The 14094-nt window shown below is 51.6% G+C and overlaps 1 protein-coding gene and 1 long non-coding RNA gene across 8 annotated transcripts in view; one reads left to right on the top strand and one right to left on the bottom strand.

Annotated features, from left to right (window-relative positions):
* Positions 1 to 5900: 5900 nt before the first annotated feature.
* LOC121829616 (uncharacterized) lies at positions 5901 to 7531 on the top strand. Its single transcript, XR_006072621.2, has 2 exons — positions 5901 to 6926; positions 7403 to 7531. It is a non-coding gene; the product is annotated as an uncharacterized LOC121829616 (long non-coding RNA).
* A 138-nt stretch (positions 7532 to 7669) lies between these two features.
* Fgd3 (FYVE, RhoGEF and PH domain containing 3) overlaps positions 7670 to 14094 on the bottom strand; it is a 62456-nt gene continuing 56031 nt past the window's right edge. For all 7 annotated transcript variants that reach the window (XM_042278446.2, XM_015985912.3, XM_015985913.3 and 4 more), the window contains 3 exons: positions 12094 to 12234; positions 10551 to 10691; positions 7670 to 9920 (listed from right to left, as the gene is read on the bottom strand). In XM_042278446.2, the coding sequence (XP_042134380.1) occupies positions 9669 to 9920; positions 10551 to 10691; positions 12094 to 12234 (534 nt within the window). In that variant the 3' untranslated portion in view covers positions 7670 to 9668. The remainder of the gene's footprint in view (positions 9921 to 10550; positions 10692 to 12093; positions 12235 to 14094) is intronic.

The raw sequence follows: 14094 nt of genomic DNA on the forward strand, positions 1-14094 counted from the left end.
TGGGAAGACTGATGGTAAGTGTGTACACTGGAGGAGGTAGTGGTTCTCAATCTTCCTAATGCTGAGACCCTCTAATATATTTCCTTATATTATGGTGACTCCAAAGCATTAACTTATTTTGTTGCTACTTCGTAGCTGTAATTTTCCTACTGTTATGAATTGTAAATATCTGATTTGCAGGATATCTGATATGTGACTGATGTGAAAGGGGTCATTTGAACAACAAAGGGGTCACAACCCACAGGTTGAGAACCACTGGGAAGAGGTTACTTCTCAAAGCAGAGAGACTGGGTCCCATAGTCTTTTCCCAGGAGATGCCCCAGTGAGGTAAAGACCTCCCACCAGGATCTACCTCTTAAAGGTCCCGCCCTTGTCACCGTACTGAGGACTAGGCCTTCTTCAATAAGTGAGCTTTTGAGGGAATTACCGATGTCCACATTATTATAGCACCCCTTGATATTCTCCTGGCCTCCAACACCACCCAGCCCCCAAGCTACGCTCACACTCTCAAGTACTTGTGACAGTAACACATCACCCCTGCCCCCACACACGCTTGTAACACAATCAACAGCAGTGTGTAGAGCTGCTGTGCCCCATTACCAAAATTGACGCTTAGCATCATGGGAGCTTACTCTTTCCCATAGAGGCCACAAGTCTAACATTGAGGCCTCTGCTTGGGCACGCTCGGAAACCTTTGGGAATGATTCTTCCTGTGTCTTCCTAGTTTCTGTTGACTCCATGAAACCCTCCGTGGTCCTTGGCTTGTGGCCCCATCACGCCACTCTTTGCTTCTGCTGTCCAATGGTCTCCCTTCTATATTTCAACGTGACCTCTTTTTTTAAACTTAATTTCTATATTGATTCTTTGGGAATTTCACATCATGCACTCTAATTCTGCTCACCTTCCAGTCCCCCCATATCCTCCCCTCACCCCTGTAGCACCCCCCAAAAGAAAACTTTAAAAAAAAAAAAACCTCTTCGTGTCTCCATTTTTCCCGCCTCTCCAACCCGTCTTCATTAGTCCTGGTGGCACTGGGAGCTGTGTGTCACCCGGTCTACTTTTGTCCTTTCAGCTTTACTTGCAAATGTTCATTGCAATGTGTCACTGGTCTGGTTCAAGGCCTCTGGTTTCTGGTACGCCATCCTCACTGGATCCTCACCCGAACTCCTCTGGGATCTCCCGTGGCCACCCTGAGTCATGGAGATCCTGCAGGTACCGTTCCACAGGACCAGTTCCTTCAGGAGTTCCAGCAGGTCCTAGATGGGGTAGATGTTAGAGTGGGCCAACCCAAGGCCCAGCTGTGGGCCAGGGTAGTAGCTGAACTGGTCAGTCCCAGCCACCAGGGTCGGTTTTCCCTTGACTGTGGCAAGGGGTGGGGCCGTCTCTCCTGAGTGCAGGGCCAGCTCTTTTGCTGCAGTGTCCGGTGAGAGGCAGGGCTGGCTCAGCGTGACCCTCTGATTTCATCATGCATTGTTCCTTCAGCCCCCTGAGGCTACACAGGCCACAGACATCAACATAGATCCCCATTGCAGCTGGACCATGGACCTAGATATGGCCCTCGGCAGCAGCTCAGGCCCAGACGACATCCTGGCTCCGGGTAGAAGCACTGTCCATTCAGATCAGGATGGCTGTGGTGGCAGCATGGCCCCGGATACCAACAAGGCCACAGGTTGTGGCCCCAACACTGTGGCCTTGAACTTCAACACAGACCCCACCCACAGTAGGACCACGGACCCAGACATGGTCCTTGGCAGCAGCTGGGTCTGAATGTCACCATTGCCTCATGTGGCAGTGCAGGTCACTCAGATGGGCATGGCCCCAGCAGCAGCATGGCCCTCAGACACTATTGAAGCCCCAGACCTCAAGCGTGTACATGGCCTTTGATGGTAACAGAAGCCTCGGACATCAACATAGACCCTGGCTGCAATAGAGACCCAGACCCAGACATGGCCCTCAGCTGCAGCTCTGGCCTGGATGTCACCATGGCATTGGGTAGCAGTGCAGGCCACTGAAATCTGTATGGCTCCAGCTGCAGCATGGCCCTTGGACACCAGCATGGACTCAGGTAGCTGACCTGACCCTGGGCATCCACACGGCCCTTGGTGGTAACAAGAGCCAGACATCAACACAGACCCTGGCTGCAGTAGGGCCATGATTTTTTTTTTATTTTTTTTTTTTTAAAAACACAAACCGCTGGAGAATGGCTCAGTGGTTAAGAACATTGACTGCTCTTCCAGAGGTTCTGAGTTCAATTCCCCCCAACCACATGGTGGCTCGTAACCATCTGCAATGAGATCTGGCGCCCTCTTCTGGTCTGTAAGTGTACATGCAGACAGAATGCTGTATACATAATAAATAAATCTTAAAAAAAAAATGCTGGGTGGTGGTGGTGCATGCCTTTAATCCCAGCACTCGGGAGGCAGAGGCAGGCAGATCTCTGTGAGTTCGAGGCCAGCCTGGTCTCCAAAGCTAGTTCCAGGAAAGGCGCAAAGCTACACAGAGAAACCCTGTCTCAAAAAACAAAAAACAACAACAAAAAAAAAAAAAAGAAAGAAAGGAAGAAAGAAAGAAAGAAAGAAAGAAAGAAAGAAAGAAAGAAAGAAAGAAAGAAAGAAGGAAAGAAAGAAAGAAAGAAAGAAAGAAAAACACACAAACCATTGGATTTAAGGATCTTTCTAATCAGTATGGCTTCTGTCTGTCTGTCTGTCTGTCTCTCTTTCTCTCTCTCTCTCTCACTCATTCTCTTTCTCTAATATATGTAGCCCAGCCTAGCCTTGAATCTGTTACACAATAGAGACCAGCTTTGGATGTCTTATCCTCCTGCCTCTGCTTCCTGAGTGCTGTTGGGGTTACTGGCACAGTCATCTGGTTTATGACACAAGAACTCTACCAACTAAGCTATAGCCCCGGCCCCCCATGTTGGTAGCTATCCTTTGCCCCGTCCGGGCTCAGACAATGGGACCTGCATCTTTGGAGGCATTCCCCCCTCGGTTCCTCCTTTAGACAGATAAGGCCCCTCGGCCACTTCGCTGGCCCTGACAGTTGCCGTGGTCCATCCCCACTGTCAGCTTGACTAGGTGAGGAATCACCCTTGGAACACATCTCTGATTCGTCCACTCCAAATGTCAGTCACACCATCCCATGGCCTGGGGTCCTGAACTCAATAAAAAGGAGAAAGTGAGCTAAGCACCGACCTTCATCGCTCCGGCTGCCACAGCTTCCCCACCATGACAGGCTGTGCCCTCAAAGCGCGAGTCAAAATAAACCTTCCTCCTTTAACTTGCCCTTGTCAGGTGTTTTGACCCAAATGTGACAGCCTCCCCTGAGTCCCTGGCACTTAGCCCTACGAGACCTTCTGATGAGCCCATCTAGTGTTTCAGGAGACTCGCCTCTACAGCACTGTGGGCCCCGGCAAAGACACGAGTCCCAAATGCTCTCTTCTTCCCTCTGGCCCTGTGAGATGCGCTACTCTCTGGGCTCTGTAATAAACTTTGTCTTTTTGCCGTTCTGGTCCAAGTATCCCCAACCACCCTGGGCCTGGCTGAAGCCCCACACCTCACAAATCACAGCAGTGACTTCATCTGGGGTTCCAGGAGTCAAAGGGCACCTTTCAACACTTTACACCTGTGTTAGCGCTGGTCCTTCTCAGCCTTGCCCCTTAATTGCCTTCCAGATAAATTCCTTGAGCCCAAACCCATATTGCAGGGTCTGCTCCTGGAAGGAGCAACAGGGTCCTCCTCTGTAGGTGGGGAAGGACAGAAGCTTTCCCATGAGGCTCTGCAAGGACAGAGGACTCAGAGCCTCCCTGACTCTTGGAGGTGGCTGCTTTGAGATGAGAAGCTATCTCCCCTAGAAACCGGTGGGCTTTGGGGTTGTCAATAGTTTTCTAGTTGTTTTTTGGAGACAGGAGTTGCTTTTTGTCAAAAGGGGCAATAATTTACATCTTTTGAGTTTTGATAAAGAAAGGAAAGCTGAGCTCCTGTTTGGGATGGAGATTCATGAGGAAAGGGCTGCAGTGTTTGTGTGGGTTGATGGGACCCCGAAGACCAAGCTTCCTGGAGGGCAGGTGTGACCCTGGCAGGAGAAGAAGGGTCCCACCCCTCACTGGAGTGCTGTGAACCTGGGTTCTAGGTGCGGGAGATGACGTGGACAAGATGAGAGAGTCTAACAGATATCATTAGGCCCTGATGGCTGCTGCTGTGTGGGCAGCTCACCTGTTTGTAGGAGGTCTAATGGAGATCAATTAGTCCAGGGTATCTCTGCCTGAGGTGCAATCAGAGCTCAGTCTGTCTTCCTTGCTTCTGTTTGGAATTCAGTGAGAGCTTCTTTCTTCTGGCTCCAAAATGACCTGAACTTATGTCATGGGTAGCTTGCTCCTCCCATGTCACAGTACCCTCATCTTGGCTCACAGTGCCACCCTGAGCCAATCCCTGGGACTGAAGGAACTGGGTACTTGCTAGTCCTGTCCATGTCATGGATGCAGAGTGGGTAGCCCACTTCTTAGCATACCCTTGACTTTCCCAGAATTAAGAGCTGCTGTGACGCATTCCCTGCCTCTAATGTTTCTCTGAGATGGTTTATGTTCCTGTATCACCTGTTGGCACAGTCTCCTGTAGTCCTGAGTCTTGCCCCAGCTGGTCAGAGATGGGTGAGTCCAATCTCTGGACAGCATATCCTTGGCTTTGTAAGCACAGGGGGAGCAAAGACGGCAGAGAGGGTGGGTACCATCCTCAGAGACCTCTGGGAATGTTCCTACCCAGGACAGCCTCTGAGTATGTGTTTCCTATGGCCCAGCAGGAAGAGGGCTGGAAGTCCTCAGGATCCAAAGGTGAACTGAGAGGTTGGTCAGTGATGTGGGATTGCTGTGTGACCACACCTTGTCCCGGTGGTTAAGAAATAGATTTCTGGAGGATTGCTGGAGGCTGGGTTAGAACTCCCATCTGAGAGCAGGCACCCAACTCAGACACCCACGGGCTGGGTGGGCCAAGGACGCCTGGAATGTGTAGGATGTTGGCGGAGGCTACTGCTTTCCCGTAGTCTGCCCTGGTGTACGGCCTCCCACCTTAACACCAAGACCTGCAGCCCTGGCATCATGACACCCCGGCAACCAGAGGTGGAGCCCAGGGCTGGGAGAAGGGCCTGTGGCCTGGGTGGATCCTCTCTCTCAGTCTCCTCCCCAGGAATGCTCCACCTATGGTGATAGATGAGGATGGGAGGAGCATTGTGGGAGGACTTCCCGGCAGTGCTGAGAAGGTAGACAGGCTTAGACCCCACCCACGGACATCTGGCCTCACCCGTGCCCATGGAGAACTCCGCAAGGAAGACAGTTCAGGGCAGCCACTGAAGGATCTAGCCATGGAATCACCATACAGCAGCTGTCTCGACTGCTGTCTGGGCCCAGACTTCTTCCCGCCATGCCCCTAAGACCTGTCCAGAGACAAAGGTGAGCTTCTCCCTTCCCTGGACACCCAGTGCCTGGACTGGTTGCTAAAGGGCAGCAAGAAAGGTCTTGGAGCAATGGGTGCTTAATGTCCAAACCCCAGAGACCACACAGGCGCAGAGAGGATGTCGTCCTGAACCTTGTAATCACCAAGAAGACAAACATGTGCCTGTCTGTGAGGGAGTTTCCAGGGAGAACTGAGCAGGGAGGGCCCACCCCGAATGAGGGTGGTACTATCCTACAACATGGGGTCCAGGACTAAAGAAAAACATCAAACTGAGCAAGCAGCAGCACTCAGCGCTCTGTGGCCTGACTGTGGATGCCATGTGACCAGCTGCCTCATGCTCCTGATGCCATGTCTCCCCTACCCTGAAGGACCTTATCCTCTCACTGTGAGGGGGAAAAAAAGCCCTTCCTTCCTCTAGTTGCTTTTGAGCAAAGGAAAAAATAAATGACAGAAAATTGGTACCAAGGAGCAGGGCTATTCTGTGAGAAACCTGACCATGTGGTTCTTGGGCCTTTAGAATAAGCTGGCAAGAGGAAAGGGAATGTCGGAATTCAGAACTGCAGGCTAGAGAAGCCCTAGAATTCTCCTGTAAATAGAGCTTAATGGGCCATTCTGGTGGGAGTTTAGAGGACCAGAATGTGGAGAGAAACTGTGAGGGCCTGGTTCATGAGGTTTCAGAGGGGAACAAGGACTCTCTCTATGGGAACTGGGCTACAGGTCATGTGTGTGATATTCTCACAAAGAATCTGCCTGAAGTCTGTCCATGTTCCAAAAACTTGAGTGAGGCTGAACTCAAAGACTAATTTGCTTGGTGGAGGATGTTTCAAGACAGGATAGCATTCGGCCTCTGGTCACTGTTTGCTCTTCTAAGTCTACAGGAAACAAAGCAGAAACTGGAGCAGGAAGATATGGAAAGTGTGCAGCTGAGTGAGCAAAAGAGTGGGAGGGAGTGCAAAGTCCACGGGAGGCCTTGCTGTGAATGCAGCTGTCCCTGTTAAAGACATTAACGCACTTAAAGAGAAACCTCAGCTCATCACCAGGACAATGGGGAAGGCACCCTGAACCTCAAGAGCCCACCCATGGAGGGCTCCAACTTGTAGACCACAAATCCGTTTGAAAGGAGAGAGCCTGGCCCGTGAATGCCACTGAGGTTTCCTGCTTGAAAACAAACCTAGAGAAGTGTCTCCTCTGATTAGACCACCCTGGTACACACAGCCACCGCAGCTGGGGTAGAGAGGAGCCAGAAGCAGAACTTAGTGCTGGTTGTAGGCATGCAAGATGCAAGAGTTTCAGCGTTTGGTAGGCTTGCGCTAAAGTCCTAGACAGCAGCTGTGGCCAGACAATGTCTGATGTGGTCAGATTCTCTTCAAAGAGATTTGAAAGACCACTGTGTGAAACTGTGAAGGCGGAGCCCTGAGTTGCAACTCTAGGATGTTGAAGGCGCCGGGACTATGAGATGCCTCTTGAGGAAAGCTGCAGGTATGGGGTGGAACTGAACAAAAAGACAGGCTGTGTGGGCTGCAGGAAGCAGAAGTGGAGAGGAGGGGATACCCAAGGCTGTGGGAGCCTAGATGGTGCCACTGTGCCATGTGCTGGGTCAAGACTTGGTGTTTAGCTTGCTGGGTGATAGCTTTGCTTTGATTCAGTCTTAGTTGTGCCTCTAACCCCCAGTTTTGAAGACTTGTTTTATTTGTGCACATGTCTTTTCACATGCATGTGGGTACCTACAGAGGCCAAAAGAGGGCATCAGGTCCCCGGGAGCTGAAGCTACAGGTAACTGTGAACCACCTGAGGGGGTGCTGGAAACTGAACTATGGTCCTCTGTAAGAGCAGCAAGTGCTCTTAACTGTTGAGTCTCCTTCCCATGCCCCAATCCTCACTTTTGAAATGGGAACACTTATTCTGTGTCATTGCGTATTAGAAGTATATAACTTGTATTATTTTTTATTTCACAGGGCCTTGAAGTTAAGAGATTACCTGAGACTCAGCAGAGACTCTGTGCTTATACCTTGGGAAAAATTTGAAATTGGGAAGTTTGTAAATGCTTTATGAAATGAATAATAATAAATAATAAATGAATAAGGCTTCCAAGGGTAGAATGTTAAGGTTTAAAAGTGATGGCTTTGAGTGTCAAATTGGCAAAGGAGTGGACTTGGGATGGTTGGTGTTGCCAGCCTGGTAGGATTCAGAATCACTAAGATGACAAAATTCCGGCCATGTCATTAGGGTCCTTTCCAGAAAGGTTTAATTGAGAAGAGAAAACCCACCCCGAATGTGAACAGCAACATTCCCCGGCTTAGGAATAAATAAAAAGGAGAAAGTGGGTAGGACCCCAGTTCATCCCTTCCTGCTCCCTGACTGGACAGAATGCAGCCAGCGCTCCCGCAGCCTGTTTTCCCCATCGTGACGGACTGTGCCCTCAAACTGTGAGCCAAACAAACCCTGTCTTCTGTAAGGTGCTCGTCCAATATGTTGTCCCAGCAACAAGAAAAGTAAGTTATACACCTTTCTGCTCAGGAAGCTCCAGGGGCTCCCAAACCGCAAGCTGGGGCAGGATCCACAGAGGCATCCTCCTCAGGCTCTGGTTCTTCAGAGGATAGGCACTTGGAATCCTTGAACTGCAAAGGCCAGAACGTCTGTGAGCAGGAGGAAGCAGCAGAAGATGGGCAGAGCATGAAGGCTGTGGCCATCTGGAACGTCCACCACGAGTGTGCTGAGCCAAGGAAGGCGCCTCCTTCGATCGGTTTTCCACCTGGACCACCTTCACCACTGCCCCATCCAGAACTGGGCAAGGACTTCACTGCATTCCCTTGAGTAGGAGCTAAAAGACCCCGGCCTCCTTCCTCCAAGTGTGCAAGTGTTCTGTTTGTTTTGCTGTTTCCTCCGGGTGAAGTGGGACCATTCAGCTCAGCATGGTGAGTGCCAAGCAGAGGACCAGGTGTTTGCAACCAATCCCCAGGCAGCCATGCCCAGTCTAGCTGGCTCTTGCATAGGTTCAGCTGTGCTCTGACACTTCACCTGTACCCTTGTATCCTGCCCATCTCACCCCTGCCCCACACATCTTACCTCTGCCCCGTCCACCTCACTTCTGCTCCAGCCCACTTTACTTTTACCCCATCCTACCTTACCTGAGCCCCCGTCTCACCTGAGGCCCCACCTCATCCTAGCTTCCCAGTGTTCCCTATAACCTGCACCCATTTCTGGCTCTGCATCCCCTCACCTCACTAGGTAGTTGCTCTTATGCCTGCCCAGCTGTCCCCACACAGTGCTGTGCTGATGCTAGTGTGCTGGAATCCTGAAGGACCGAAACTCCATCACTGTTCTCTAGATTTCCTACTCCTCCAGAGGCAACAACCCCCTGAACCCCATGACCTTCGTCACAACCCCACAACTTGACTGCTAGCATCCTCACCCTGCCGTAGGCTTAGCTGCTCACCCACTCCCCACAGCATCTGGGATACAGAACTGCTCTCCCAGATAAGAGTGTGGCCCATGCCATTTTGTCACCTTTGCCCACCATCCCTCTGCTAGCCACCTGGCTTAGGGGAATCCTGTGAAGAGTGCATTTGAAGGTCCTGAGACTGATGGCCAGCATTTATTTATATTGGCGAGCATGGCACCTGCCCCTAGAGGGGCCAGTCTGAAATCTCACCAACCTGCCACACAGGGGTGAGGGCCGGCCTCCTCACAGTCTCTGAGTGTGGCTGTATGGGAATGGCAGGATGAGAAGGGCCCTTGCTCCTTTCCCTTCAAGCGCTCAGCAGGGATAGTAGATGGGCAGTGCTTCAGGGGAGAGCAGAGTGTAGGTGTGGAGCTCAGAGGAGTGGCACTCAGGTCGTGGTCCGCCTCACACAGTGGATAGATGGACAAAGGCCAGGTCAGACACCTCTGCCTTTCCTAGAGTGATATCACATCAGGTTAGTCGTGATCACGGCTGGGGGGTGCCCCCCTGGCCTCCTTGTGCTTTTGAGGGCTGAGATGACTTTTGCTTTGTAGTGGCCATTCTCCTCTGCTCTGACCACAATGCCGGGGCTGGAGCCCAAAGCCCAACTCATGTCTAAGACTTGTGGAGTGATCTAGGGCCCGCTGCTACTCTTCTCTGGGCCATCAGTCCGTCTGCAGCGGTCCCAGGAGTCCTTCATTCCTTCATGTGACTTCTAAGGTCACCCAAGAAGAACACAGGGCGCACACAATCATGGAAAGGACAGCAGGAGGCCCTGATCATGGAGTGTCGGTGCTTGCCGAGGCTCGGGGCTGCGAGGCACCTGGTCTGTCCCCAGATGTGTCCCCACGGGCAGCGGTGCTCAGGACTTCCAGCCAACACTGCTGCAGCTGTGTGGAGGGGGCGCTCAGCCACCAGGTCTGTGGGCCCCGATGCAGCTTCCACACACACCCTGCCTCCAGCCCCTCCTCAGGCTCGGGCACCGTTACAGTACAGCCAGAGAGAGGGATGGTATGCAGCAGTCTGCCGGCCTGCAGGAAAGACAGAGGGTCAGTGGGCCCTTCAGCTCACACCGGCGGCCACCCAAGCAGGCCACCATGCCCAGGCCCACATAGTGCAGCCTGTCACCAGGACAACTGCAGACAGGCTGCCCGACAGGCTTTCAGGTGGCTGGGAGGAGGTTCTGTCCATTTCAACAGACCTCCCCAGATCCATGGCTTCCCTCAGAACCCCTGTCCCAGGTAGGTGAAGCAGGACAACTCCTGTGACTTAGCAATGGGGGTTGAGAGCAGCAGGACAAGGCTCAGCAGTGCCCAGCAGATGCTCATGCATCTGCCCAGAAGACGTCGGAATGAACGAAGGGGTGAGTGAATGAATATGTGTGGGGAGGAGGGTCCAGCCTCTGCGTCCCTTGACTATGTCCGCTCCCACTCTGGCTGTCTTTGGGATTTTGACATTACAGGAACCCGTCTTCCATGAGAGGGGAGCAGAGGGTTATTCTGGGCATTGGGAGAAGTGGAGGCCCAGGTCACATGACTGGAGGGGTCAAAGAAGTGGCCCAGACCTGCTGTGGGCACTTCAGGCTTGAGGCTGTGCACTGTGGCAGCAGAGAACATCTCACAGCACATAGCCCTGGGCATGAATAAGGACGGAACACATACCTGGCTGCCTGCCAGCAGGTCTAGCACCTGAGGATCTGACTCAGGGATGTCCGCCCACACTTCACGCCAGGTTGTACCATTGTCTGACAGACGCAGAGTGCTGCAGAGGAGGCTGGGCCGAGGCTCCACAGAGGGAGGCTTCTGGAGACAGAACAATAGGTTGGTGGTAGTTTCACCTGAGGAGTCTGGGCTTGGCCCAGGGCCCGTGTTTGGAAGGAGGTGACCACAGAGACATGGCCTGGATACAGGCTGAGGCTAGCTTTCTATGGTTCTAAGGGTCACTGGAGGCCAGTGGGTGGGTGTATGTGGTCTCAAGTAGGTTTGGAGCCAGGCCTTCTTAGGAAACCATTCCAAATCAGGACAACATCAAAGTATCAAGGGGAAGCCAGGCATGGTGCTCTGTGCTTATAATCTCAGCACTTGGGAGGCTGAGGCAGGAGGATTGTAAGTCTCAGGCTGGCCTGGGCTACATAATACAATAAACAAATAAATAAATGGAGGAAGTTCAATAGTAAGTACAAGAGTATGGTCACATGGTGGATGGACCAAACACATTATACCCTCCACCCTACACAGACTACATACCCCGACTCACCACATACATACGTATTTTCCATGTCACACATGTGTACACACATACCTCACATACACCTTCTGTGGACCCTGCTTCCTTTCTGATGTGTTTTAGTGCTACCATGGAAACAAGACCCCTGAGCCACATGAACATGGTTCTGATACCTCTGGCTGGAGATGATCCACCCAAGACTCAGTGCCCCTCCAAGGCCTTAGGCCACATCCTCAGGACTCCCAGAATACATCTTCAGATTGAGAGTGCAGAGTGAAGGCCGATCAGCAGGTGGGACCAGAGCCTCACCTTCAAGGCCGCTGTAGCCTCAGTCCTTAAGAGTCTTATGCCCTTGGCTTCCTGGACACATCTACCAGCCAGGGTGGCAGGTGTTTGACAGTTGCTGACCTTAGCCCTCTTGGACCATCCCACACCATCTTTGGGAGGGAGACTGACATTTGAGAGAACTCCCAGGAGACCACAATGGCATGCATCAAGTGGAGACAAAGGAGAATGTATCTTTCCTGGTAAACAAAGGCTTCCTTTTCAGAGATGTCCAGCTACTCCATAAAAGGGGCTGTGTCCTTTAAGAAGAAAGGCTGGGAAAGTAGCAGCCACATTCAGAAAGAGGAGGTAGTAATGGAGGAGGAGCTGGCACCCAACCCCGCCCCCCATCATTAACCACCAGCAGCACATCCAAGGCTCTACCTGCCCTAAGGTGAAGGAGTTGCTCCATGAACCTCCATGCCTAGATTTGGGGGCAGTTTCATGCTGTACCTCCAATCAGGCCCAGAGTGGAGCTGACACGTCTCCATCTAACTCCTAGGTCCAAATGGTTCCCAGGCCCTGGCCCTAACTAGTCCTGAGAAGTCTTTAGACATGTACACACTCCAAGCAGCTTTCCCTGATTACAGACCTGTGGACCACACTGAGATGCCCCCTGCATCCATCCTGGTCCCAGGAACCAGGGACACCCACCTCTGCATTCTGTTTGAGCTCAGTGGGAGTCTCAGAGCTAGGGCTTGCAGGGACCAAGGGCTCTTCCAGGAAACACTCTCGGCAGACACGGCTTTGCTTACTGTTCTCAGCCTTGAACTCGGAGCACTTCCTACAGATGACCTGCAAGACAAGAGGGTGCCTTTGACCATGCATGCATCCTGAGCAGATGAGGAGGAAAGACCTGTAGAGGGAGGGGGCAATGCTTGTCCTGGGATGCTGGAAGCCACATCTAAGGGCAGAGAGTGACTTTAGTCTCCCTAGGTGCCCAGGACCCATTTGCCTTCCAAGGGCCACCCAGAGTTCAGAAGCCCTGCACATCAAAACCATGGCTCAGTCAGTAAAGTGTTTGCTGTGCCATCATGAGGACCTGAGTTCAGATCTCCACAGCCCATGTAAAAGCTGAGTGTAGTGGCTTGGCTCTAACCATCCCAGAGCTGGGGAGAGAGATGGGCAGGTGCTTGGAGCTCACTGGTCAGCCAGCCTAGCTGAACTGAGTAGCTCTGGATTCGACGGGAGACCCTGGACTCCTGAACCCCATCTCCCCCCGCCCCGCCCCCCGTCACTGGCAGACCCCTCTGCTCCTTAGAGCGTCCTTTCTCTCTTCTGCCTTGGTCTCCCTTCCTCTGCTGAATCTTTCTCCAAGCACGAGTTTCTTCTGTCTTAGGACCACCACACCTCCTTTCAGCACTCCGTTCTTCCTTTGTCCTGGTTATTTTTACACTTTGGCTGACATTGCCTGGGTCACACCAACCTTGGCTTTCTTTCTTTCTTTCTTTCTTTTTTTTTTTTTTTTTTTTTTGGTTTTTCGAGACAGGGTTTCTTTGTGTACCTTTGCACCTTTCCTGGAACTCACTTGGTAGCCCAGGCTGGCCTCGAACTCACAGAGATCCGCCTGCCTCTGCCTCCCAAGTGCTGGGATTAAAAACCTTGGCTTTCTTGTGGCCAAATTAAATGCAAGGATTATTTGGTCTGAACATATTCAAGTCTTTGAAACATGGGCGTTTTCCTGGATGCTCACCCCTCTCTGAATGGCCTCTGGTACCTCCTGCCTCCATTTTTTAACTGGACAATCCCATGCAGGTAGTACCCTGGAACATACTGGCCCTCCCCACACTCCACATTAACCAGCCAGCCTGGGATCTTTCACTTCAACTGCAGCCCAGGTTCTGGGTAAAGCATTCCTCACAACTCTTCCATTCTTTTTGTTTGTTTGTTTTTTGTTTTGAGACAGGGTTTCTTTGTATAACACTGGCTGTCCTGGAACTTACTCTGTAGACCAGGCTGGCCTCAAACTCACAAAGATCTGCCTGCCTCTGCCTCCTGGGTGCTGGGATTAAAGGCGTACTCCACCACCACTACCCCACCCATTCCTCTTTTAATAGAGACCACAGACTCCAGTTGTCTCCCAGGTGCTCCTACCTCAGATGCAATCACTGCAACCCACTGCAAATCTGCCAGGAACACCATGTTCCTCCTGGTCTTGATGACATCTTTAAACCCATGATTTTGGACTGGAGCACCAGCCTATAGGCTATCTTGTGCTCTCCAAATTCTTCTTGCACTCATCCACTCACCCATCCAACCTCCTCTCCACCTACCATGTTTTCACCATCCACTTATCAACCCACCCATCCATACCTGTCTATCTATCCATCTACCATTCACCTATCAACTCACCCATCCACTCATCCAACCACCCATCCATCTATTCACCTACCCTTCTAAAATGCATTCATTATCCATCCATTGACCATCCATCTACCATCCTATCTACCCATCCATTATCTAGATATTTATCCACCATCTACTGTACACCTATCACCTGCCCATTCATCCATCCACCCACCCACCCACCTATTACCTATCTATCTATCTATCTATCTATCTATCTACCTACCTACCTACCTACCTACCTATCGGTCATCCAAAGATTCATTCTTTTATTCCTCCTTTTCCCCATCCCAGCCAACATGGTAAAAT

The sequence above is a fragment of the Peromyscus maniculatus genome, chromosome 5 (genome assembly GCF_049852395.1).
Source record: "Peromyscus maniculatus bairdii isolate BWxNUB_F1_BW_parent chromosome 5, HU_Pman_BW_mat_3.1, whole genome shotgun sequence".
NCBI classification, from domain to species: domain Eukaryota; kingdom Metazoa; phylum Chordata; class Mammalia; order Rodentia; family Cricetidae; genus Peromyscus; species Peromyscus maniculatus.